At 41.1% G+C, this 26,987-nt stretch overlaps 1 protein-coding gene across 4 annotated transcripts in view; it reads left to right on the forward strand.

The window, feature by feature from the left end:
• LOC117402902 (son of sevenless homolog 1) overlaps positions 1-26,987 on the forward strand; it is a 68,469-nt gene that overhangs the window by 10,880 nt on the left and 30,602 nt on the right. For 3 of the 4 annotated variants that reach the window (XM_034004515.3, XM_034004517.3, XM_034004518.3), the window contains exons 2-7: positions 10,928-11,053; positions 12,224-12,355; positions 19,660-19,824; positions 23,278-23,487; positions 23,689-23,832; positions 24,080-24,190. In XM_034004515.3, the coding sequence (XP_033860406.2) occupies positions 10,928-11,053; positions 12,224-12,355; positions 19,660-19,824; positions 23,278-23,487; positions 23,689-23,832; positions 24,080-24,190 (888 nt within the window). Of the gene's footprint in view, positions 1-10,927; positions 11,054-12,223; positions 12,356-14,211; positions 15,848-19,659; positions 19,825-23,277; positions 23,488-23,688; positions 23,833-24,079; positions 24,191-26,987 lie in introns of those variants that run through there. The other variant, XM_034004520.3, reaches the window with a different exon arrangement.

A 26,987-nucleotide genomic window follows, 5' to 3' on the forward strand; every position in this document is an offset into this window, starting at 1 on the left:
TAGCAGTTGAATTTCATAAACTGACCTACAGTAACTCTGAATATTAATAGAGAGGAGATGGTGGTGAGAGACAGCATAACTTACCATCCTTTTTTTCCTATAGATTCTTGGTGCAGCACAGCTTGGTTTCCCCACTGACTCTTACCAAAGTGCAGGCTGTTCCGCAGTGTTCCTAGAACTGACCTGTCATGTGAACTTTAGTTTGGGTTGTGCTCTTTGGAAGGGAGTGAAGCCACGCTGGGGGGTGGGTGGGGGTGGAAACAGCAGCTGGAGTTGAAAAGGTGTCCGGCCGGCAGCTAATCTGGACCAGCAGTTCAGAAGAGTTTGCTATTCTTAGACTCTGGGCTGGAGTTCACTTGCACTGTACTTAAAGGTCTTTAGAGAACCGTAAATCATTTCAAATAAACAAATGAATAACTAAATCACATCATCTTGTAGTGTTGTGAAAGTATCCATATTTTAAACTACAGGCTCACAGCCAAAATCCAAACCACCATCTTTATTTGTTTGTTTATTTGTTTGTGTCGGTGTGGCAATGCGCCCCGCCCCTGTGTGCATTTGTGTGTTATGTGATGTTGCGTGCGTGTGTTAAATGTTGGTGTATAGTCATTGGTACACGGGATATAAACTGGTCTGTGTTTCACGTGTATTTAGAAAGTGTAGATTTGTATTTAGACACGAGGAGAGCACAAATCACTTCACGTGCTGGTTAAATGTCATATGTGAGCACGGGGTTGCACAGAATTAATTCACGTGCTGGGATTCAAGTGAATAATTAATTAGTAATTGAATCCCAGCACAATAGTATATATAGACGCACATTTCTTGCAGGCGGGGTTGGGTGTTCGAGAGTGGAGAACGGGTGAGAGAGAGAGAGAAGGAGAAACGTAAAGTAAAATAAGATCGTAAATATAAGTGTTTGTACTCACCGTGTTTGTTTGTCTCTCCGTGCACCGTTTGTCTGTGTAGTCCGTTTTGTTTGTCTATTTATTTTGGCGTGAAGTGCCGTGTCCTGTTTTGTGCTTGTGTTTTGTGTTTAAAACCTTTTATTTTCTGTTCTGTTTATTAAATGCTGAGCGCAGTCACGCGCTCAGCCTCACCAAAACCCCAAGTCTCTGTTGTTTATTTCCTGGCTCTGGTCTGACGCCACCCACTCCGGCCGTCTTTGTGACAGTCGGCCTTAAGAATTCTCTAACAGGGCTGTGTGGATATTCATGTGCAGCTCCCATAGTTATCCTTATGCTCATATATACCTTTGAGAAATGGAAATACAATGAACTGTAGCTTTTAAGCAGTAAAGAGGAGACAAATTATGGATGAATATTATCTGCGATAAGGATATCGTGGAGACGTCTGAATGTACTGTACTGTACACTGTAAGTTCAGTGAGACCTGTACAGATTTGCATAGACATTTTCTAAGAAGTTAATATACAGTACATGCTGTGGTTACAGGCCATGGTACGATGGTAACACTTAATTGGCTAAGTTATTGAAGGCATTACAGGTCACTACAGATCAAACTGGATGAATTCTAAAACTGAAAATGAGCCATTTGTGAAATGGAAAGCAATTTACACCACCCAAAGAGAAATGACTTGTTAAAAGAGAAGTTGCAATTTAAAGTGAATGAATAGTTTTTTATATCTTGGAATAGGAAACTGTTACAATAACTAACACAGTACAAATATGCATTGTTGGTCACATTTGTCAGCAGTTTTCACCTGGCATTTTACCATAGAGGCCATTACAGTGCAAATTTTAAAATATGCAAAGGTCTTGATACAAGAATTACTAAAATTGGTTAGTGGTAATAATAAAGGACTTTATTAAATTAATTAACGGGTCGTTCTGCGCCTGTCAAACAGAAAAGTGCTAGGGTTTTCAGGCCTGCTGAGTTTAGCAATGCTATATATATATATATATATATATATATATATATATATATATATATATATAAAAATTTCGGCCAGTTCACAGCTCAAAGGGGAAATTAAAAAAATAAATAAATAAAATTAGCATTTCTCAATTCAGCGGGCCCGAAAACCCCCAGGTTAATTTTTCAAGCCAAATCTGAGACGGTCAGGCAACGGCTCTGGTTGTGTTGGTATGGAATGACCCCAACATAACTGGGGATATTTTAGGTGTTCTGTTTAAAAGTTGTCTAGTTCATCCACTCCAAGTCCCAAATTTGAACACTTGGAACAGAATAAATGGATAGTGTTACTGACTCGCAATGCACCCGGAGATGACTGTTACAAAATATATCATGTGTATTTATATTGTGGTTAAAAAAGAGCATGTACTGTACTGTACAGAGTAAGGTACATAAACTGTAGTGCATTGTGATGTTCCACAGAGCGTCAGATGTAATTGGAATTTTTTTTTATAGTTTTTGTTTTTTAAAGGATGTTTATTCATATGTAAAACCAGTATATCATTTGGGAAATGACAATCTAAATATTTGTGGAGCACCACATGCTGAAAATAATAGTGCCTTGCCAAAACTTAAAAGTAAAACGAAGCCTGCGGCCTTCCTGTTTGGTCACCCACTGTGGCCTGGGAATGAAATAAACAAGAGATGGGAGTGCAGAGAGACCCCATACTGTGCAGTACATTAACATGAATACAGCAAACAGCCCGTTTCTGATTATACCCCAAAGAAGAATGAGAGAAAACCTAGAGAAAGATTGATTATTTATCTTGTTTGGTCAAATAGTGAAAGAAAAGCGGACTACACTTTATGACTATAGCAGAGATAACTTGCAAGATGAGGCTCAACATCTTTTAATAGCAACTAACATAATTACCCTTGTAAAAGTTTACCACTGGATTTTTGCATGGTATTTTTGCAGTTTTACCATCCTTTTCCCAGGGTTATACTATGCATTTAATTTACTGTACCATATTTTACCTTGGTTTCCCATGTTTATTAATATGCTTTACCATACCTCAGTATTCTTCACATTGCTTACAGGTACCTATGCTTTACAATGCTTTCACTGTGCTTTATTACACTTTTTACTATAGGAAACATTTACGAGGGTTAGTTTACCATGGTTTGTTCAATATGTTTTGCCACACCTCGCTATTCTTTACAATTCTTACCTATGCTTTACCATGCTTTCACTGTACTTTATTACATTTTAAATCACTCAAGATTTTTGCATGGATTTTGTTTTGCCTCGCTTTGCATTGAATTTCCAAGTTAACCCTTCCACATGCTTTGAATTCAGATGCTTTTCTTCTGCTTGGTTAGGCTTGGGAGTGTGAGTGAGTCCAGGCTCTTGTGCTGAAGAATCCTCTGAATGCACATTAGACTGTGGTACAGTTCTATGGATGGCATTAAGCTTTTTATGATGAGGCAGAACTAGCTCTGTCAGCATAAACTAAAGCAGAATCATTCATGTTTGATGGCTATTACTCCTTTGAGTGAAAAAATGTTTTCCTTAATATTAAAACTGTAGTTTAGTATGGCGGAGGGGGTTATGAAAAACAGTTTTACATTGTCTACAGTGGATTAGGTTAGCTTACCCTCTAGCCCTCAATTGTAAAAATTGCTTACACTTGGGGCTACTGTAGTGCGTCCAAGTGTGAGAAAGTATAACTGAGAAACCAAAAACACTAAATGTGTCACCCTCTTGATGTCTGGCTTCTCAGTCATGTTGCCATGGTTTTTTTTTACACTGAAACCTCACAGCTACTAACTACTCCTTATGTTAAAGATGTAGGCCTTTTATTAAAATACCAAATATAATAGGCGTTTCATAAATTATAGTCTTCCGAACGTCCTCCTTACCGTATGTGTTTGATTTTTGGGGTTCTGCTGTATTTAGATAAAATCGAGATCCGTTTGCAAACGTGTGGCAGCGAAAGAAGTTAGGTACCTTGTTCTCCTGGTTAATTAATTACCCAGCAATGTTCATAGTGATACAAAATAGAGTTGCTAGGTGTAGTATCAAAAGCATTCATGACGGAACTCTCGTAGGGTTGATAATGGATGCAGATCTGAATATTTTAATATTTACTGTACCTACAGTATTTGGTTAGATTACACGAATTCAGATCATTTAAGGAGTATCTCTACTGGTTTGTGGATCATGGCAGGTTAACAGTCTCACAGAAGCAGTTGTACCCCAACTTTTTGTAAAAGTTGGGGTACAACTGGCTGGGGTAATGGCTGGGGCCTCCTTCCCTGATTTCACCAGATACTGTTGCTATGGTAACCAGCACTTTGTACTGACCAGAAATGAAGCCTACTGCTTGTTTTGAAGCTCCCACAGGAATGCCTGATATGCAGCCGTTATCTGCGTTGCTGCTAAACCCTCCGCTGGGTCATATGAGTGTGAATGTACTCTAGCAGAGAACTATTGTGCTGATAAAGCACTCCCCAAATGTTTATGGTGCTACAGCATGGCTCCTGAGCACCGGCCAAGTGTAACAGAGATACTTAAACTAGAGAGAGAGAGAGAGAGAGAGAGTGTTTTTGCAAAGTCATGCTCCATCTGAGGGAACCTGGCTACATTTGAGTTCAATTTGTTGTTTCTTATGTGCAGCTATTCTGAGAGCAGCTAAGAAGTTTTATCTTCTATTTAGAAATGTGCAGCGCTGGATTTTGTAGCAGTATGCTGGGAGGCTTGGTGACAGCAAAACAAAATGAACTTCAGCCTTTTACCTGGTGGTTTACAGTACTGTAGTTCTCCAGGCTGGTGTTTGATGAGAGTTTCAGTCGACGGCTCAAGGATAGTATAGGTTGGCTTTGTCTGAGACCCCGTTCACACTACTGTGGTGGCCCAGGGCCGCCACATATTTAGGTTTGCAACCCCGTTCACGTTTGCGGTTTAAGTCGCCTTTGCACGTTCACATGTGACTGAAAAGCAGGCCTAAAATGTGGCTAATTGGGGAATTTTCAAATAACTATGTAACTTGGACTGATAAAAAGTTGATATAAAATCATTGCTGTTATGTGTTTTTTTTAAACCTATACTCAATCAGCAATCTTCGAAGTTTTGTTTCCTACTATTGGCACTGTTAATATTTCTCATTTTTTTGTATTTTTTTCTTAATTTTGTGTCATGAACCCCTCAATCTCATAACCGACACCCAATAGAAAACTTGTTAACTGAACACTATTGTTAGATAGATTTATAAAAGTGGTGTTTCTAGAATTGTAATTTTTGTTATGTATATTTCACCCACTAATTAAAAACTTATTGTTTTTAATTTAAATTATTTAAATTTCTACCTCATAACCGACACTATTAAATAACATTTTCATAAGTTTTTTTCCTGAAGAAAAAATAAATCGGAAGCAAACAGTACTTAGACAGATGTGGAGTGTTTTGCAAATAGAAAACAAGTATAGCATTTGTTTTTTAAACTTATATTTCATATTTGTTTAAATTCTAATTTTAATTACAATGTTGGTTATGAGTGTGGGGTGTCGGTTATGAAAGCTCTGTGTTGGTTACGAGTTTCTTTCTCAGCACTTCATCTTATAGCTAAATCCTTGGATGCAATTCATTAAAACATCAGAAGAAATGGTTACAGACTGCAGGCCGTCCTTCTATATCATATTCCAGTTGACATGGTACCCTTTGTGCCCTTTCTTTAAATACATTTAAAAACAATATACAGTGCCGTGAAAAAGTATTTTCCCCCTGTCTGATCTTCTGCATTTTTGCACATTTTTCACATTGTTTTTGGTCAGATTTTTTTGTGGGTTGTAGTAGTATATAGAGGGAGTCTGAGAGAAAAAATGACCCCAAAGTTTGGTGCTTCTTTCATTTGTTTTGTGTGCAAGGTAATCAAACATGTAATCTTCAGGTGTGAAAAAGTTATTGCCCACCCTAGTTAACTCAACCCAATTAAAGGGATAATTAGGGTCAGCTATTTGAGTACTTTGGTTAACAACCAGCCCTGCCCAATATAAATCTGACTAACTTTGGCCCTTACCATCAGAGTGAAGTTGTCAGCACACAGGTTCAAGAGGCACATCATGCCACGAACAAAAGAAATTCCTGAAGACCTCCGGAAAAAAGTTGTTGATGCCTATCAGTCTGGAAAGGGTTACAACGCCATTGCTAAGGCTCTGGGGCTCCACCAAACCACAGTCACAGTCATATTGTCCAAATGGAGGAAGTTTGGGACTGTAGTGAATCTTACCAGGAGTGGCCGTCCTGCCAAAATCTCTCCAAGAGCAAGGCATAAAATCATCCAGGAAGTCACATAGAACCCTAGGTCAACATCCAGGGATCTGCAGGCTTCTCTCGCCTTGGCTAAGGTCAGTGTTCATGACTCCACCATCAGAAAGACACTGGGCAAAAATGGGATTCATGGCAGAGTAGCAAGGCGGAAACCATTGCTCACTAAGAAGAACATGAATACTCGTCTCAAGTTTGGCAAAAAGCACCTGGATGATCCTCAAGAATTCTGGAACAATGTTCTATGGACAGATGAGTCAAAAGTGGAACTTTGTGGCCGACATGGGCCCCGTTATGTCTGGCGAAAACCAAACTCTGCATTCCACAATAAGAACCTCATACGGTCAAGCATGGTGGTGGTAGTGTCATGGTTTGGGGATGCTTTGCTGCATCAGGACCTAGATGCCTTGCCATCATTGAAGGAACCATGAATTCTGCTCTGTATCAGAGAATTCTACAGGAGAATGTCAGGCCATCCGCCTGTGAGCTGAAGCTGAAGTGCAGCTGGGTCATGCAGCAAGAAAATGATCCGAAACACACAAGCAAGTCTACATCAGAATTTGTATTTTTCAGTTTGTCTTTCCAGCTTTCTTATCTTTTCCTCAAGGAACTTTGCTTTTTCTGTGGCCTTTATGGTCTTTCTTCTTTGGAAGTATTCTCTTCTATCTGTCTTCCCTTCCGAAGACTTTTTCTAGAGGTGCACGGTGATTCATGTGTTTGGACCTGGCCTGCTCCAGATACAGAAGGCCTTTCTGCACTCTTATTACCCTGATTTACAGGATGTGGTGGTGTTGATTGTGGAATGACAGTGGTCAGTTCTTTTAGTTGTCGGTCTGTCGTCTGTTTTTTATGAAAAGCCTTTGTCTAATTCTTTCTTCTACCTCTCTGTACCGTATCTGACACTTCACTTACTGGCATGTATTTCTTTTTACTTCTCTCCCTTTCCTAGGTACTTATTTTGTCTCTCAATATAATTTGTTCTTCTTTCCCTGTATCTTCTAAACTTCTCACAAATACACAGCTCAGCCTTGCTATATGCAAAGACATCTTATTAATGTCTTAACTATCAGCTCTGAGAGAAAATCTGGATCCGGAAGAGAATATAAAACTGATTGTAACCCTAACTATATCTATATAATTGGATTTTAGTGTTATTAATGTGTGACACCCCAAAAAATGATTTGAAGTATACAAGTAAATAATATAAAAATCATAACCGACACTAACTTCTCATAACCAACATTTTTCTTGTTTTTGAAAAGTGTCGGTTATGAGAAAAATTGTAAGGTGTCGGTTGTGAGAAATTTCACTTCTTTGTCCATTTACAACAAAAAGGGCAGCCATTGTTTTCCGTTTTCAATGTTATAACAATGAGGATGAAGTAAATTTATATTAAATACATGTACATTTCAACAATATTTTTATTTCCATGTTTTGCTAGCGGTGTTGGTTATGAGCTACACAACTGTGCCAGGCTGCACTAGTGAGTTAAACGGTAATATTTTAAAAATAATGAAGAGCATATTTACCTCTGTCTCCAGTCCTTCGCTACAGAAACCCTTGACCTTTCACCTTGTTTGAAAGACTTTATTGATATGTTATGATTTCTACACAAAAAGTCAGTGGGTGTCGGTTATGAGATTTTGTGTGCAAAACTCTGGGACATGCATAGAATGGTGTATAAATAGAAAATGACATAGCTTTTCTCATATTTAACATATGTTTTTTAAACAACTTAAATACTTCTTTCAGATTTTTGTATAAAAACATAACATTATAATAATTAAATGTATAACATTTCACTCTGAAACTTAAAAATCAAACTCTGGGACAGGGGTCGGTTATGAGATTCAAAATATGAAAGTACAAAAAAAGGCAAAAACATTTTTTAAATGTATTAATAAGTTATTGTGCAGCGTAGATTCAAATGTTACCTTTCTATATATATAATTTTCAATAGGAAATTAATTTGTTTTGAGAAATATGTCAGCCGTCACCAAGTTACATAGTTATTTGAGAACTCCCCAATTATTATTTTGCACTCAGAATGGAAGAGCTATACAGTAATCCTTGATTTGTAGCAGGTGTTTCTTATTAATATATTTTTTTCAATGCAGCACAGTAGCAATTTGATGGTATAAAAAAGAAACACATATTATTGACTATTTGGACTTCCTGTTATGGTGTGTAACAGGGTGACGGTCCGAGCTTACCCCCACCCATAATCACATTATTCTCTCAAGAACACGGAGGTGTTTAGAACGCAGGAAACAGCAACTTGCTAGTGTTCACAAGTATAAATATTTATTTTCATAATGGATACTTCACTCAGATTGCAAATGACAGGTTATACATACAAGGACTGATATTCACATGACAAGGTCATGACTGACCACCTAATTCTACTGCTCCTTCCTAAGAAAGACACGACATTAATAAATAAATAAATAAATTATTCAATAACCTGTTACACCTGGAACCATTTTATACAAAAATAAACTTATTTATCATTCATTATTTACAATAAACATTCATATAATTTACATTACACATGTTTCTTCTCAGTTATATGTATTTGTTCAACATATGGCTACAACAAAACCCTTGTTCCACATGTAGCTACGGCAACTTCATTAAGGGAAGTGCCCTAATCTAAATACAGCAATACACCGTCATATATCAAATACACTTACGATACATAATAAACTACTGCTCTATCGTCAGTAGAATAACATTAACAGTAATAATCACAATAACAGACATTGAAATATTACACTGAAAATATGTTTTTTTACACTTTCAAATTCTAAGCATGTTACAAGCTTTACTTCAAATAGTTCCGTTTGTCCCCTGTTATAAATTGTTGTGAGACGCTGGCGTTGAGCACAGAAAATAATTCCAAGTTTGCTGTTTGTTTACGTTTCCTTTCATTCAATTTATGTTTAGCGTTTCCCATGTGTTCTACAATGGTGTGCCTACGAATGTCATCTACAGCCTTGCTGCATGAAGTACAAAACAGCACATTACCATCGACATGAAATTCGTCCTTGCCAAACTCGTTGATCTGATCTTTAGGGGTGATTGTTTTTGTTTTCGGCATCTTTGAACAGCTCTGCATGTTGACTGAAGCCTCATTCAACACTGAACATGAATACCAGAAGCAGTTTTATTAGACAGGTGTGTTTACGTAAATTTAAAGCAAAGTTGCCTGTGTTATTGTTTATATATGGTACGTGTATTGATTTAGCTATTATCAAACAAACAAAAAAATCTTTGCATGTTTTTTGCCCCTCCCCAAATGTAAAACAAAAAAATCTCTGACATAGAAAATCTGCTATTTTCCGTGTTGTCATAGAAAATCAAATTGGTCATGTGATACGAAAAGGCGGCCTAAGTCTGCTTTGCGTTTATATATGTAAAGGCCGGCCCTGGTCTGGGATTGCAGACACTGGGCCGCATCGAAAGGGCCGCCTTAAATCGCAAGTGTGAATGGGGTCTGAGACCTCAAGCTCTTTGTGGGTTGGTTTCCTCCAGTTTTCCTGGCATTTAACAATATTCCTGTCATTTGACGGTAGGCCAAAGATGAACTTCGGCATAAACATTAAACTGGGCCCCCCTGCCCCAATTTATTATTATTATTATTATTATTATTATTATTATTTATTTCTTAGCAGACGCCCTTATCCAGGGCAACTTACAATCGTAAGCAAATACATTTCAAGTATCACAGTACAAGTAATAATACAATTAAGAGCAAGATAAATACAATTTATTTTCTGCTTTTATGGACCTGCTCCAGGAAGATCTCAGATCAGCAAGGGAAGGGGATGAATACAGTTTATATACATATATGTATTTTAAAACAGTAATATTTTCAATGTTCTGAAAACTCTCTGGCAAAATCTAGCACATTTGACATGTGGCTTAAGAGGACTGGTCATGTGAATGGTTGGTTTCCAGATGATAAAGACCATCTATTGTTCTGTAGGGCAACATTTTTCTGGCTGTAATTTCACAAAATCTCCACTTATAGCTTACAACCCTTATATATCAGACCATTTGAGGTAGTGACTTCATATTTGCAAGGTTAGCCTATATATTCCCTCCAGGCTGAATGTGTTGGTGACAATGACATTCATCTCTGACCAAATATGGCTGTCAGATTGTGTATATAGACAGAGTTATTGTCCTCACATTTAGTACACAACTCCATAAGGTTTAGAGTTTGAAAACCTTTTCACTGCCATGTTTTAAACTCTGGCCATGATGATACAAACATTGAGGTAGTACCTTTACAGCTGGTACACACCTGTTTTATATGATTCTCTTAATAAAGTTCCATTATAGTAAAAAAAAACAAAAAAAAAAAATTTCACTAGCACACTGTTTTAACCAATAACAATGAGATGGACCATATGCTTGATATCGAGGCTTGAAGGTACAGTATGTTCACAGCTCTGTCACTGCAGCGCAATACATTTCTGTTTTCTGTGACTGAATGGAAGTTGCTTACTGTGGCACTAATCTCTCTCTCTCTCTCTCTCTCTCTCTCTCTCTCTCTCTCTCTCTCTCTCTCTCTCTCTCTCTCTCTCTCTCTCTCTCTCTCTCTCTCTCTCTCTCTCTCTCTCCTCTCTCTCTCTCTCTCTCTCTCTCTCTCTCTCTCTCTCTCTCTCTCTCTCTCTCTCTCTCTCTGTCTGTCTCTCTCTCTCTTTTTTTTTTTGGTAGGTTTTAAACCAAGTCCACCCAAAGCTCTCCTCAAAGGAGGATGCCCTGCAGTACATTGAGGAGCTGATCTTGCTGTTGCTGAGCATGCTCTGTCAGGCCCAGCCGCGCACCGTGCAGGATGTGGAGGTACGTTACAGTGAGCTGACTGCGGGAGAGAATTCAGCGGAAAAACTGGGAACATCAATTTTACTGGGTTACATTGTTTCAGATACAGGTTTCTTTTTTAAATTTGGATTGCAGACCCACTGTACCGGGTTTAAAATCAGACCTGAGGTCAATTACAATTTTAAAACGTGCAATTTGTAATTCATTGCAGTTGTAATTGTAACTGCAATTTCAGCAAACAATTCTGCTGTAATTGTAGTTATAAGCATGATTGACCCCAGGTCTGGCTTCAATACAGTTGTGCAGTTTTTACTTCATTTTAAAAAGTCTCAGGGCTCTTTGTTTTCATTTCCATTTTATATAGTCACTGAATACTGTCGTTTTTTTTTTTTATCTTTTAGCATGTTTTATGCAAAAAAGACATACAAAGTCAAAAGGATATGCAGAGGGCAAAAGAAAGCCTCGTCACTCATTTGTCTTATCTCACACACCCCGGTGGTTTGAAGGAAAGGGCCCCCTCTGTTGGTGAAAAGCTGCAATGACTGCTCTGTAATATCAGCCTTGACAGCCCAGCTAATTTACTGCCTGCTCTTGGAATCCATCATTTTGTTTATTTTGTGTGAATGTGTTCCAGCATTTCTAGGAAACAATTACTGTATGTTAGTGCGTAGTCTGTTAATGACTCTGATGGAATACAATGCTTTAAAGAGCAGCAGTCTTTAACTCTAGATTGACCTCACTGGTTTTGAACTACTTATTACTTTACTACATGCAGTGATCTAGCCGGTTTGGAAGATAACGTTGGGATTGAACATGCTTGCCAGTGCTTTACTGTTTTCAATAGGTGTTTTCTGTATGCTGTGTTGTGCTACTTTTTATATGATTTTAATATTACAAATAAAGTTAACTTTCTAATCCTTCTGTTTACCAATTAAGTAAGGTGCAAATCAGTTGTATGACTGTTGCATTTGATTGTAATTAAGCAGAGTGTGATAATATTCAAAGCCATATTATCAGGCACTGGTCCTCATTGACTCCATTATAGTGCAGCAGGGACATTTCAGAGTGGTGATAAGAGCAGAGTCACTTTAACAACAGGGATATTAAGTGGCTTTCAGTGTTTGCGTGCAAGTATTAAAAAATGTTGGCTCATAACAACCTCTTGAATTTGCCTTCTCCTTTCACTTTCAGGAGCGTGTGCAGAAAAGTTTTCCACATCCAATTGACAAGTGGGCCATAGCAGATGCACAGGCTGCTATAGAGAAGAGGAAAAGAAGGAATCCTTTAGCCCTGCCTGTTGACAAAATTCACCCTCTTCTGAAGGTAAAGCCAGGTTCAGTTTAATACCCAAGGGCTGGTTTTTCGAAACTTGTAATCTGGATTATATATTTTGTGATCGAGATTACTTTTATCTGGATCGTTTTGCTCAGTTTTTTCAGAAAATGTCACTGCTGTATTACATTTATCCAGGTTACAAATAATCACGGTTTTTGAAGTTGTTTTAATAGTTTCATAGCCTATTTTTGTTTTAAATAGGCCATTATAGGATGCAGTGTGGTCCAGTGGTTAAAGTCGGGGGCACCGGTTCAAATCCCACCTGACTAACTCACTGTGTGACCCTGAGCAAGTCACTTAACCTCCTTGTGCTCTATCCTGTGGATGAGATGTTAAATCAGTGTCCTATTGTAAGTGACTCTGCATATAATGCACAGTTCACAGCCTACCTCTGTAAAGTGCTTTGTGGTGGTGGTACACTATGAAAAGTGCTATATAAAAATATATTATTATTATTATTTATGATATAGTCTAACTTAAAAAAGAAATATGACAGTTGATAATTTTGAGTATTGCTACACAGGTTTATTTATTTCTTATGTTTTATATAAGGCTAATAATGCTTTATGCCAACCCCACTACAGCAGCGCAGGAACATTTCAACAATACCCATGCTAAAACGAGACGCACAATAGAACACATCAACAGGGTGCTTAAGAAACGGTTTGCGTGTCTGAATTACCTGCCTATGGAACCGGTAGGAGCATGCAACATAATTCTAGCCTGCAATGTTTTGCACAATAATACTATCAATTGCAACGTACCAGCCATTGAAGGTGAGGATTTGACCGAAGACCTGCCAGAGCCTCAGGCAGGACACCATGATGCCTCTTTAGCTGGACCACAACACGATCTACTTGCTGGATGGGCAGTGAGGCATGTAAATAATTACTTCTAGAAGGAGCCTCCATTGACATTTCACATTAAAGATATGATCTCTACATCTCTATATCGATACAGCGAGCGCACACACACACATTTAAAAAAAACCAAAAACATTTGTGTTAGACATCATGTAAATAAATGGAAAACAAAGCTGTTCTTGATAAAAAGCTGTACCACTTAAAGCGTTTTTTCCTTAATCAGAGACACGTTGTTAATTTGCCAGCATGGATACAAAACTTAAATATGTGAAACGTGTATCATAATACTCTATTTGCACAGTGTGTTTTTTCATTGAAATCCAAACAAAATATCTGCTCTAAGATTATTTTAAATTGAAATTAGCCTTTGCAGTAGGATCAAAGTGATCCTGATATTTTGGATAAAAGTAATCCTGATCTTTTCTTTAAATTCTGAAAAACCCAATTGCAGCATTTAATTGCGATTTTAAATCGGATTACAAAAGCTTTGGAAAAACTGCCCCAGATAACCAAGTGAATGAGAATTACCTGGTCAAACACTGTTGTTTTTTATTCTTTTTGAATGGTCACAAAACGTGACTTTTGATCAGTCTTAATGGAAGTTTTAGTAGTGCTGGTTTTCAAGTGGCATGCAGATTTAGGGATGCTTATAACGGTCGAGAAGCAAGCTGTCATGGTTCAGGAAAATAAATCTCTTTTTCCTGTTCAATATTATTGTTGTATACACTCTTAAATTAATCTCATTCCTATAATCATGTGCTAGCCTGAGTTACTGCCTGAGTTTCCAGCAACCAATTTGGTTTACCTGTTCAATTTTAATCTGTTAAATGTACCTTACTGAGACATTTTGGGTTCCATTCTAATACTCCAGTCGCGGCACGTGTATAAAGGGCATTAGGGCACCGCCCCGCTGTGTGTGTATCCAATCTATATATATATATATATATATATATATATATATACATATATATATATATACATATATATATACATAATTAGACAAAAGCTGTCGTATCGGGATAAGAAAACATAACGAGGAAGTTGAAAGGAATCGGTACATTCTGTCTAAATTAATCGATTGTGTACAGTGTTGTGGTGCTTTTGAATTGGCATTACGTGGGCACGATGAAACTAGAGTCATCTTTAAATCCAGCAGTGTTTAGGGGCCTAGTGGATTTTGAATCAAGTATAGACAGTGCAATGGAGAAGCAGGTGAAAACTGCAGCAGTGTTTAAGGGCACTTCAAAACCCATTCAGAATGAACTGCTGGACGGCATGCTGGACGTGACTAGGGAGCACATTGTCCAGCAGTTGAGAAGCACCAAATATGTGGCTGTACAAGCTGACCATACCACTGATGTGTCGACAGTGTCAGTCAGTACTGGTTTATCGGTATATTGATGGAAACGGTAAAGTTGTTGGAAGTTTTTACATTTAAAAGACTCTTGTGCAGCTTTGCTTGATCAACTTAACTTGGTTTTCCCGGAGCACTGTGATAAACAGAACCTGATTGCTCAATGCTACCATGGTGCCAGTGTGATGCGTGGAGAAACTGGCAGGGGTTCAAAGGAAGGTGAAGGACAGATACCCGAATGTGCATTATGTTCATTGCTGTGCCCACCAGCTATACCTAATCATGGAGCAAGCTGTATCTAAAATCTCGCAAGTTACAATTTTCTTTTGCGATTTGTCTGGCGTTCCGGCATTCTTTTCGCACTCACCAAAGAGTACTATTGTATTGAATGCCATAGTAAGCAGACTTCCGAGAGGGGCAGCAACACCATGGAATTTCAGTTTTCAGACAGTTAATGCAGCCTACGAGCACGGAGAAGACATCCTCGAATGCTTTAAGACAATTGAAAGTTCAGGAGATTGAGTCCAGCGCTATTCATGAGGGGTTTATTCGGATGCTGGAAGATGGGGACTCCTTTTTTTTCTTCTTCTTTTTTTGATCTAATGCCCCATGTTGACGTGTTATACAGTCAACTCCAGAAACGAGACATTGACAGAGTCCATATTGAGAGAGTTACTACAGAGTTTATTAGGAGTAGCAACAACGTGCGTGAATACATTGACGATCTGGGTTCAAAATTGCCAGCACCCAGACGCAGAACCGAAGTGAAGAAAGTGGAGTAAGTGACTAAAGAAGTGTGCGACATAATAATTGTCAATGCAGAGGAACGCTTTGAATTCATAAAACATCTGGGGAGTGCAAAGTTATTGCAAAGTGAATTGTTTGAAAGACACAACCAATGCTTTCCAATGCAAGCATTAACCGACACAGTGCAAGCATATCTGATGCTTAACAAAGACTGAACTTTCTGTTATATATGGGCAGCCAGAATGTCGTTGTGCTTGTGTTGCTATGGCTCTATTTCGGTTGTTTCTTTAAAATATCACAACACCCATGACAACGGCAGAATCTGAGAAGTTTTTCAACTCTAAAGAGGATAAAAAAATAAAATTAAGAAACACAATGAACCAGGATCGACTCAACGCACTGGCAATGCTGTCAATAGACAAACAGCTGATCCACGAAATACCAGACTTCAACAAGAGAACCATTGAGTAGTTTGCTACCCTTAAAGGTCGTCAGGCAAAATTCCTGTATAAGTAGGTGAGTACTGTTTATTTGACCGCTTTACTTTATGTAATTCTACATAGGATGATTCTATTTTTCTTCATTAAAATATATTTTGAATAATATTGGGGCTGTTCCGATTAACAGATTAATCGGACCAATTAATCAACTAAAGATCTGATTGTGCATCTGGGTAGATGCACGATCAGATCTTTAGGATACTGTGGATTTAATTATAAAATGAGTTTAAAGTTGTTGCTCGTGTGCATTTTAATCAGAGCTGTTGAGCACTGTGGTAAAGTCCAGCGTGGCGAATTTATTCCGAATAACAAAATAAACTGTTGCTTTAGTTATTAACCTCTGAGTGTTTTTTGTTTCCGTGTTCGTGCATTGCTAACGGACGCGTAACTGTGCTGCTCTGGCTCTTGGGACTTGTGTAACTGAGCTGTCAGGTTGGACAGGTAACATTTGTTAGTTTGTTACAGTTACTAAAATTCAAATAATAATAAAAATGGTTTTAAAAAGACCAAACTCCCATTGGGCATATTTTATTTGTATTTCTTTAGATCCTATTGATTTAAATATTACTATGTAGGATAGTTGTTGTACGATCGTTAACTTTATTAAAAATGTGAATGGATTAATCTACCGATTTTAATCAACTAATGCCCATAAATTAACGCTAATCAAAAGGTTTAATCGAGTGACAGTCCTAATTTAATGTACATTGTACATAGAGCTAATGTAGATACATTTAACTCATTTATATTGCACAGTAAAATAGAAATAAATGAGCTATGTGCGAATATACGTGGCTTTACATCACAACAACGCATAGTAATCACAGTGGAATTTCAATAGGAAGAAAGAATTGGTGTGAAAACGTCTTATACTGTCTGCATTTGTTCATTTTCTTTCTCCTACTACACCCCACTTGACCCAAAGTTCACCAGCCGCCACTGCTCCAGTTCCATTGTCTCATTTCCAGCAGATTTTCATTTCTTATTAATTCAGTTTGACGTATACATAAAATCAGATGTAGATTAGGATTTTTGGTATAAAGTTAAAAAAAACACTGCTGAGCTTACAAAAGGTTTAAGGAGGCTGTGTGGTCCGGTGGTTAAAGAAAAAGGCTTGTAACCAAGAGGTCCCCAGTTCAAATCCCATCTCACTCACTGTGTGACCTTGAGCAAGTCACTTAACCTCCTTGTGCTCCATCTTTCGGTTAGACATTGTTGCAAGTGACTCTGCAGCTGATGCATAGTTCACACACCCTAGTCTCTGTAAGTCGCCTTAAATAAAGGCGTCTGCTAAATAAACAGAATAATACAAAAGTAAAAAGAGGTACACATTTGAACATTTAAACTGTTGCGCACGTTTATTAAACAAACACAAAAACAGACACAAGCAAACAGGCATGGTGGCAAAAATAAAAAGGTTTAAACAAAACAATACAGTACAATGCAAACACTGTCAGGCTGGGCATTCGCCTTCACTGACCACTAGTTACCTACTCGCCCTAACTCCTGTCACCAGACAAAGGATTTCTCCTTCCTTCTATACATGTGGCCACTCCCCAATTAGCACTCAGTTACCTAATTGAGGAATGGCCACACCTGTGATTGTTAGCAGGGACAGATTTAACCCCATCCCTGCCAATATTCCCCCACACACTATTTACAGCACCGGCCACCTCCCCCCTTGAAACACTAACTGCCTAACCCCCTTGTCCGTTTTTCTCCCTCCGGACTCTTGTGGGTTGTTTGTCGGGCGGGTTGGTCCTGACCTCCGCGATGTGGATGGGGCATCGAGAGCACAGGTTGGCGACTGGGCGGGTTCAGAGTTGTGAGCCCCAGCGACCAAGGAGCGACGTCTGGGCCACCAGATGGAGCACAGCAGGAGACCCGGGAACTGGGCTCAGCGACCAGAAGTCAGGCCACAAATGCTGGGAGCCTGGGTCGAGGGCTCTGAGCCATAAGCGGTGGAACATAGGGGTGGTGGACTTGGTTCCCCCCGCCTCCTCCTTCAGCCATGGTGGTCCTGGGTCTTCTGTCAGGGTCGCTTGTTTAATCCCTTGTGACTCCTGGGCTTTTGTGAGGGGCTGCCCGTTTAACCCCCTTAATGACCCCTGAGCTTCTGTGAGGGGGTGCCTGTTGAACCTCCTTTCTATCCCCTAAGCCTGAGTGACGTTTCCCCTGTCAGGGCTGCTCATCAGAGGGTGACCCCAACGCTGGTAGCGGTGCTGGGCCATCTGGTGGCAGCAAAGCTGGGCCATCTGGTGGCAGCAAAGCTGGCAGCGACGCAGAGCACTCTGGCAGGGGCTGTGGCACTGGGCACTGGGCACTCCGGCAGGAGTGGCGGTGCTGGGCACTCGGGACGTGCGGCTAGCTGGCTTTAGCCATGCTCCCCTCAGCGGCCGATGTATCGGCTGCTGAGGTTGGCCTGGCATTTGGCCTTAAGAGTCTGGAGCCGGTGGCAGCCCCTTCCCCATCAGCTCTGAAGACGGCAATGGCTCCTCTCTCATTGCCACTGGAGACAGCAAGGCTTCTCCCTCTGTTCGCCTCCGGGAACGGCCACCCCTCCTCTTCCTTTTTCTGGCAGGTGGTAACTCCTCTTCACCCTGAAGGGGTCAGGACACCGTCGGGTGCCCTAACTCTCCACAGACGAGGCACCAACCTTGGTCCTCCAGGTCCGTGAGAAGGGCGTCTAAACCACCTTCCCAGATGTCTTGGGAGGCAGCTGGTCTTGGGCCTTTAGGCGGAGCCACTCATCAGGGGAGATAACCTTGTCCCTGTGTTATCCCTCCATATATTGTGTGGCATACGTCTCGGCGGTGCCCAAACTCCCCGCAAGCTCTGCCCCACTGAGCCCCTGCAGCTTCCCACCAGCATTGCTGGTCATCCCAGTCTTTAAGGTCCATTTTATTTATTTATATGTATTTATTTATTTATTTATTTTTAAACTGAAGTCCTCTGATTCTCCAGGGGGCACTATCCCACTAACACCATATGTAGCCGGATAGCATCAAGAATGAGACTTAGCGGTTAGAAACTGCAGTTAAAGCGCTATTGCGCACGTTTGTTAAACAAACACAAACACGGGAACAAACAAACAGGCACAGTGGCCAAAATATAAGGTTTAAACAAAACAATACAGTACCATATAAACACTGTTGTCAGGCTGGGCATTCGCCTTTACTGACAATTTTACAAAATACACACACAGTTACCTACTCACCCTAACTTCCCTCACCAGACAAAGGATTTTTCCTTGCTTTATATACATGTGGCCATCCCAATTAACACTAATTTACCTAAAGGGGAATGGCCACACCTGTGATTGTTGGCAGGGACAGATTTAACCCCATCCCTGCCAACCTTGCATTCCCACACACACTATTTACAGCAGCAGGGCTTCTGTCCTGCCACAATGCACATAAACATTGACTGACTGGAATCAGGGTTGGGGTCAGTTCCTGTTTTTCAATGCCAATTGATCAATGGTGTGTTAGAATTGATTAAAAGGGGATCGGAATTGATTTTAAAAAGGAAATGGAATTGGGATTGAAAAACAGGAATTGACTAAAACCATGATTTGGAATAGAGCGTATTCACGCCGTTTGAACCCCATATTACTCCAAGACAACAAACCTTCTAAACGGAGACCTGGGTCTCCTAAACATGAACTCTGTTAAAGCATTTTCTTTGAAGTTAGGTAGAGACAGGCCCAATACAGCAGAAATGATCACCATGGATAAACTCCGTTGCCAGTCACATCCTCCATGAACTCACTGTGCTCTGTTGAGTCTTGATCGTAACCTTTTTTTTTTTTTCCTTTTCAATTTCTAGGAGGTCCTGGGATACAAAATCGACCATCAAGTTTCAGTTTACATAGTAGCAGTATTAGAATACATCTCTGCCGATATTTTGAAACTGGCTGGGAATTATGTACGGAACATCAGACACTACGAAATCTCACAGCAGGACATTAAGGTGGCAATGTGTGCTGATAAGGTAAGAACATGTATATATGTATTTCAAGGGCTTGTTTTATTAAACTTCCATGTAGATTAGATTACCTCCAGCCATTCTGGGTAATTGGTTCTGTTTATAGCTGGTGAGTCTTGGGGGAAGCTAGCTTGCCTCACAGGCTAATATTAAGTTGGTAGTTCTATTAAATTGCAGGAGCATGTGCATTTCATTGGCAAGGGTGTTCTGGAGCACCACAGCAACAGGACACCAAACCTGGGGTTCATTATAACTACAATTCCAGCAGAATTGTTTGCTGACATTACAATTACAATGCTATTTTGTTGAATTACAGTTACAATTATGCTGCAGTAATTACAATAAATACAGTTGCACTAAAAAGTAACATAAACAACAGCACACATTAACATGTTTACTTGTCGTGGGTTCAGTCCCAGGTGGGGACACTGCTGCTGTACCCTTGAGCAAGGTACTTTACCTAGATTGCTCCAGTAAAAACTGTATAAATGGGTAATTGTATGTAATAAAATAATGTGATATCTGTATAATATGTATAATGTGATATCTTGTAACAATTGTAAGTTGCCCTGGATAAGGGCGTCTGCTAAAAAAAAATAAAAAAAAATAAATAATAACAGGTACAAATCCAGAAACATACTATAGGACTTGGTTACAAACAAGTAATAAATTAATCATTACAACAGAAATACAAGTAAGATTTTGGATGAAGTTATTTCTTTTATTTCTTTATTTTTTTTCTCCTGACAATACAGTACTGTGCACTAGATGGTGCTGGCGCTTATGATATAAAGACCCAGCATAAATTGCACATTTCTATGGCCGGCAACTAGCAGTGAAGAGCAGTTCTTAAACATCTTGTCAATGCACCTTAACACAGACGTATCGTATTCAAATTTTCTCTTAAAATCTCAACTGGCATACATACATGTAGACATGAGGATCTCTTATCCAGGCACATTTTACACAGAGACATGTCCACCCACTTGGTTGCAATTTTATACTAATACACTCATACTCTGCTTTAATTAAACCTCCCAAAAGATGCAGTGAAGATGTTATTTGGTTAGGAGTAGACCGCCAAGCCTAAATAAAGTAATGCAACACAATGAGGAATTCACACAACAACTGCAAACCTCCAGTAAACTTTACTGAGTAAATCTGTCAAGAGGAATGGCAGAAGAACGTTCAGACAACACACATTTCTTGCCCACAGAAAGCTTTTAACTCTTGCAATAAAATCAACTGTGAAAACAAGAGCTCTGCTCACATTTTTCACATCAGTGAAGGTTAAGAATAGGGTTTTGCTTTCACGTTATTTTTTCAGTTAATCCCCAGTCCAAAAACATTCCAGAACACACTAGCCATGTATTTTGAATACCATTGTATGTAGTCTTGAATTTCAGTGCATTACTGCAAAACAAAACCATTTCTACTCTGTTAAGCTTAATGGGTTCCCTTTTGTATCTCTTGGCATTCAGCTCTAGAGTAGGACCCAGTGATTACATTTATTTTGGCACTCTTTGGTTGATAATCATTTGTGTGGGGATCTGTCAGTGGCTCACCTGGTAAAGGCACGGCCGTGTGGTGTGCAGGGTGAGCCATGCAGTCAGGATTGCATGTCCTGAATTGCTGATCTTGACTAGCCTCCACAGGGAGTGTCTCATTGTCCCTTACACTTCTGCGGGTTGGGAAGGTAGAATCATCCTTGCCATGCTACAGTGGCCCTAACTGAGTTGATATCTGCACAACTGTCATTCGTAAATCTGAGGTCATACTCTGACTGAGCTGTTGTGATATGATGAAGGAACGTAATTTTTTTTGGGGGGGGGGGGGGTAATATAATGAATTGTGTAGCTATATAACTCTACTCCTGACCCTTCACTGAAGTCCAGATGGTCTTGTGAGTCTTCATTAGACTATACCGGACTTCTCCAATCCTTTTTGCTGTCCTTCCATTCCTAGTCATATATCAATGAGTTATAGCCCTCCTTCCCTGGGTGACAGCTGGAGTGCTGTGTAATGCAAATTGAATCCACGCTAAATCAGAAGCCTCCTTGAAAATCCTAGTATTCCACTCATAGAACAATGAACGCCCTGAATCTCTTTCTTTTTTTATTTCGTAACAGACGTTGGAGTGTTCTGTACAGTTTTTTGATCTACTTCGGTTAGTGCTTATTCAGCATCTCTTTAATGACCAGAGAGGCTTTTCAAACCTTTTCTTCTTTTTTTTTTTTTTTCTCTCTCCAGTAAAACGTGCCTTTTGTTCTCGAAATATAGTACAATGTAATGACCTAGTACTTTTATTTCAGAAGATATTTTTGTGTAAACTTTGGGTAACCAAGCAGGTCAGCTGGCACTTCAGTCTTTGTTCCTCTCACATTTCTCATGAGGACACAGACTTCAGCTATATGAGACGGAGGGCCATATTACAAAACATGTATACCAGTGTTAAACCACAAAGCTTCAAATAAATAACCCAGGAGGTTTTTTTTTGTTTTTTTTTTTTAACATTGGCTTTCCTTTTAAAAAATAAAATAAAGTAAAATAACAATGTGGTAAATGATTTGGGAACATGCCCCAGGGTCTTCTATTAAATTGATATAAATAGTGAGCACATTTAAGATCATTATAGGAGATGTTTTATATTTTATACATATTTAAACATTTTGACATTTTTAAAAGTCTTTTTACATCAGGTATGTGAGATGGCCAAATTGATTTTTTTATGGTAAAACAAAGAAGTAGTTTAACTACTTATTTTACCACTAGATCAACAATAGCATTTTTCAGTTGCAGGCAGTACACCTGGATTGCACCCCCACTCATTTTGGGGGGTAATCCTGAGATGATGAAATCCAGGGTGTTTCCCAGTTCCCACAAAATCCAGCTGTGTCTTATCCGGATAGGAGTGTAGATTGGTCAATTAACTATAAAGAAGTATAACTACATAGTTTTGGTGTCTCCACTGAAAAGCAATTTAAATGGGAATATAAAAGTGGCTACACAAGATAGGTTTAGTGATCTGATCTATTTCCCAGGCTTCTTAACAGGTCTGCAGCTTTGAAAATGTTAATAATGCCTACAGTATCTACTGTTCAGATCAACCAGATAGACCTATGGGCAGGGTTGGGTCAATTAGCAGTATTCTGTTAAAATGAGTTTCTCACAGCGGCAACAAATTACTTTAATTTAAGTCACCATTAGTCAATTAAATTGGCTTCAAATGAAAGCAGTTGGCAATCCCAGCAGTTATTATTATCTCTAAAATATCAGTTGGAATTGGAATTGACCTCCGCACTGCCTATGGGTGAACTCTGGGGAGCTGTTAATTTTTTTTAAATATATTATAACTAAACTCCAGCTTTGATATCAGGCTGGAATGCTGGTAAATTGTATGTGGTGAGATGGCTTAGTTTGTTCCATCTCTTTGATAAGTCCATGTCCTGTTTTTCCCAGGTGCTTATGGACATGTTCCACCAGGATGAGGAGGACATCAGTGGGTGGGCCCTCATGGACGAGGAGCCCTCCACCTCTGGGGAGCAGATGTACTACGACCTGGTCAAGACCTTTATGGCCGAGGTCCGCCAGTACTTGAGGGACCTGAACCTTATCATCAAGGTCTTCAGGGAACCGTTTGCTTCCAACACCAAGCTCTTCTCCCCACACGTAGGTGACCCTCTCTTCCGAATTGCACAATTACAATTTGTAATTAACCCAATACATTAAAATACAATAGTACACTTTCCTATTGTATTATACAGTAAACCTTGTAGTATATTATAGGATACTGTAGTTTATGTATGGTATATAGTGTCTTTTTCATATGGGTTTCCCAGCACAACTACACTAATTCTTCTCCTCTCTTAGGATGTTGAGAACATATTCAGCCGCATTGTAGATATTCACGAGCTCACTGTTAAACTGCTGGGCCTTATTGAGGACACAGTAGAGATGACAGATGAAGGGAGTCCTCATCCTTTGGTTGGAAGCTGCTTTGAAGATTTGGCTGAGGTAAGAGACCCCCATCCTACCCTCACTGTTTTTAATGTTTCCATATGTACCTTATCTTTCTATTTACCCTTTGTTTTACTTTTGTTCAGTCATTTTGAATTTATTTTGGAAAATGTTCTATAAGATCCTTCTTCAGAGTGAAATATATAAATTAATAAATGGGAATCCTCTGCCATTTACTGCCTTGTACATTTGTATTTCCTGAGCTGCATTCCCAAAGCTGTACAAGTGAACTGTATTGTTGCAGGAGCTGGCGTTCGATCCCTATGAGACTTATGCACAGGACATCCTTCGCCAGGGCTTCCACGACCATTTCCTCAGCCAGCTGTCAAAGCCAGGGGCAGCTCTCTATTTACAGGTATGTGTCTTCACCCCATCCCCAACCCCCTTCACCTCCTCAGGGAGAAGGGAATAAGAGATTTGAGACCATTGACTGTGGAATGATTTGTTGTGCTACTTTCATGTCTTCTGTGTCTACATAAACATGTGATGTAAGAGCTTTTCTGCATGAAGATGCTGCACTTCATTAAATGGTGCAAGGTGTTTATGCAGTTTGTACAAGACGGTCTTCTTTCTGTTTGGTGCTTGTGCATTGTTCATGAAAGGTGAGGAACAATGGCAGTGGCTGCAGTCTGGCACAACAACTGACCCGAACACCACCGTCCATTCTGTCCGCCTGCATAGTGTTGTTACTTTTTACAAGGTTGTAACGGTAAATGTACAGTATGTAAAATGTAGACTATCACTGTTAGAGCGCCCTGTGCTGTTTGTGTGTCCGGTACACCTCAGTTAGAACCAGGCCTTTGTTTTGCAGTTTTAAAAACCCATGTGTCCCTGTGGCGGAGTGTCCCGCCCCTATTTATTATTATTTGTATTTTTGTTTGCGGCGCGGGTAAAAGCGCCGCGTCTTTTATTGTTATATTTAAAAACCTCGTGAGGATGCATGGCTGATCAGCTACTGATTATTTAACTAGCTGACAGTCATGCATCCTTACCAAACGCGTGCAGACTCTGGCCGGGGGATAATAAGATAATTACCAACTAGTTAAATCCCTCGGCCAGAGTATATAAACCAGCAGCACTATGCACTCGGGGTGTGGAGTGTTCGAGAGTGGAGAACGGGAGAGAGAGAGGAAGAAAACAATTGCTAAAACGTGCTGGAGTATCCAGCACGAAACTTACTTGTTTGTTTATTCGTTCGGCCCTCGTGCCCTTTTGTTTGGTGTTTTGTTAAATCTTTTGTTTTTGTTTTGTTTATTAAATACGCTGAGTGCACCAGCACTCAGCTTCAACCGCCCATCCACTGTTTTGGTTTGAGTTACTTCCTGGTCCGTGACGTCATCCACATCACCACTGCGAGCCAGACTGCCACATATGGTGTCCTGCGTGGGACAAACAACGCCTCCAACAGCCGGACCAGGAACAGCAAAGGAAGGTTTTTTCGTGTTCGTTTTTTCAAATAGTGTTTTTTGTGTTTGAAAAAAAAAAAAAAAAAAAATGGATGAAGTGGACGCCTATATGGAGAGGTGGCATGCGCATCAGAGGGAGTTGAAGGAAGGAGGGGCTACATGGTGCCTCGCCTGCCTGGAGTATGGGCACCTCCCTGAGGTGTGCCCATATGAAGACCCCCTCTTTGTGCAGGCCTTTGATCGAGGTGAGGTGGAGACTGCGGAGGAGTGGATCCACCTGAAGGCCATACCATCGCCGCAGGTGGATCAGGAAACCTGCCTCACCTGCCTCAAAGGGGAGGAGTGGTGCTTTGCCGTCGGCAAGGTCGGGCACAAAGCACCCGACCAACCCCCTCCATGGCAGGAGGTGGAACTGCTGGTCCCGAAGAAGGGAAGGAGGGGCGGTGCTAAGAAGGCAAAGAAGCCCGCACGTCCTGCGGCTGAGTGGGAGGAGCCCGAACGTCCTGCGCCTGAGTGGGAGGAGCCCGAACGTCCTGCGCCTGAGTGGGAGGAGCCCGAACGTCCTAAGCCCAAGAGGGGGGAGTCGGTGCATCCACAGCCCAAAAGGGAGGAGTCGGTGCGTCCACAGCCCAAAAGGGAGGAGTCGGTGTGTCCACGGCCCGAAGAGAGGGAAGTCGGGGCTTCCACAGCCCTAGGACCCAAGCTGCAGTCCCAAGAGCCAGAAGGGGAGGAGTTACAGGCTCAACCCCCTGAATTTTTCTGGGGGGGAGAAGGGCAGGATGCTGGTGTTCCCCAGCAGCCTCTATTTATGCTGCTGAAGGGAGCACGGCACACACCAGCCCAGCCGCCACAGCAGAGGGAGCCAGCACCGCCACAGCCTCCCTCTGAGTGGCCAGCATCCGCCCCATCGCCTCCGCCTCCACCGTCGTGGGAGGACTGCTTGCCCCTCCCACCTCCACCAGCAGAGGGTGAATGCCTGCTGGTTCTGCCTCAACCGCCGTGGGAGGACTGCTTGCCCCTCCCACCTCCACCAGCAGAGGGTGAATGCCTGCTGGTTCCGCCTCCACCGTCGTGGGAGGACTGCTTGCCCCTCCCACCTCCACCAGCAGAGGATGAATGCCTGCTGGTTCTGCCTCAACCGTCGTGGGAGGACTGCTTGCCCCTCCCACCTCCACCAGCAGAGGATGAATACCTGCTGGTTCCGCCTCAGCCGCCGTGGGAGGACTGCTTGCCACTCCCAGCTCCACCAGCAGAGGGTGAATACCTGCTGGTTCCGTCTCAGCCGCTGTGGGAGGACTGCTTTCCCCTCCCACCTCCACCAGCAGAGGGTGAATACCTGCTGGTTCCACATCCACCGTCATGGGAAGGACTGCTCCTGCCCTGCCTCGCACCACCCAGGGATGCCTGCCTCGCATCGCCTGGGGCTGCCTGTTCCACATCGCCTGGGGTCGCCAGGGATCCTGCTTCGCCTGGGGTCGCCAGGGATCCTGCTTCGCCTGGGGTCGCCAGGGATCCTGCTTTGCCTGGGGTCGCCAGGGATCCTGCTTCGCCTGGGGTCACTACACTGTGGTCGGAGCCCCACGGAGGGGAGCTGCCGGCCATGAAGAAAGGGGGGGAGGTCAGGAGGCCAGCTTCCCCAGCCGCACTTTCGCGGCCGGAGATCATGTGGTCAGAGCCCCACGGAGGGGAACTGCTGGCCGTGAAGAGGAGGGGGGAGGTCAGGAGACCAGCTCCCCCAGCCGCACT

The sequence above is a fragment of the Acipenser ruthenus genome, chromosome 5 (genome assembly GCF_902713425.1).
Source record: "Acipenser ruthenus chromosome 5, fAciRut3.2 maternal haplotype, whole genome shotgun sequence".
NCBI lineage: Eukaryota > Metazoa > Chordata > Actinopteri > Acipenseriformes > Acipenseridae > Acipenser > Acipenser ruthenus.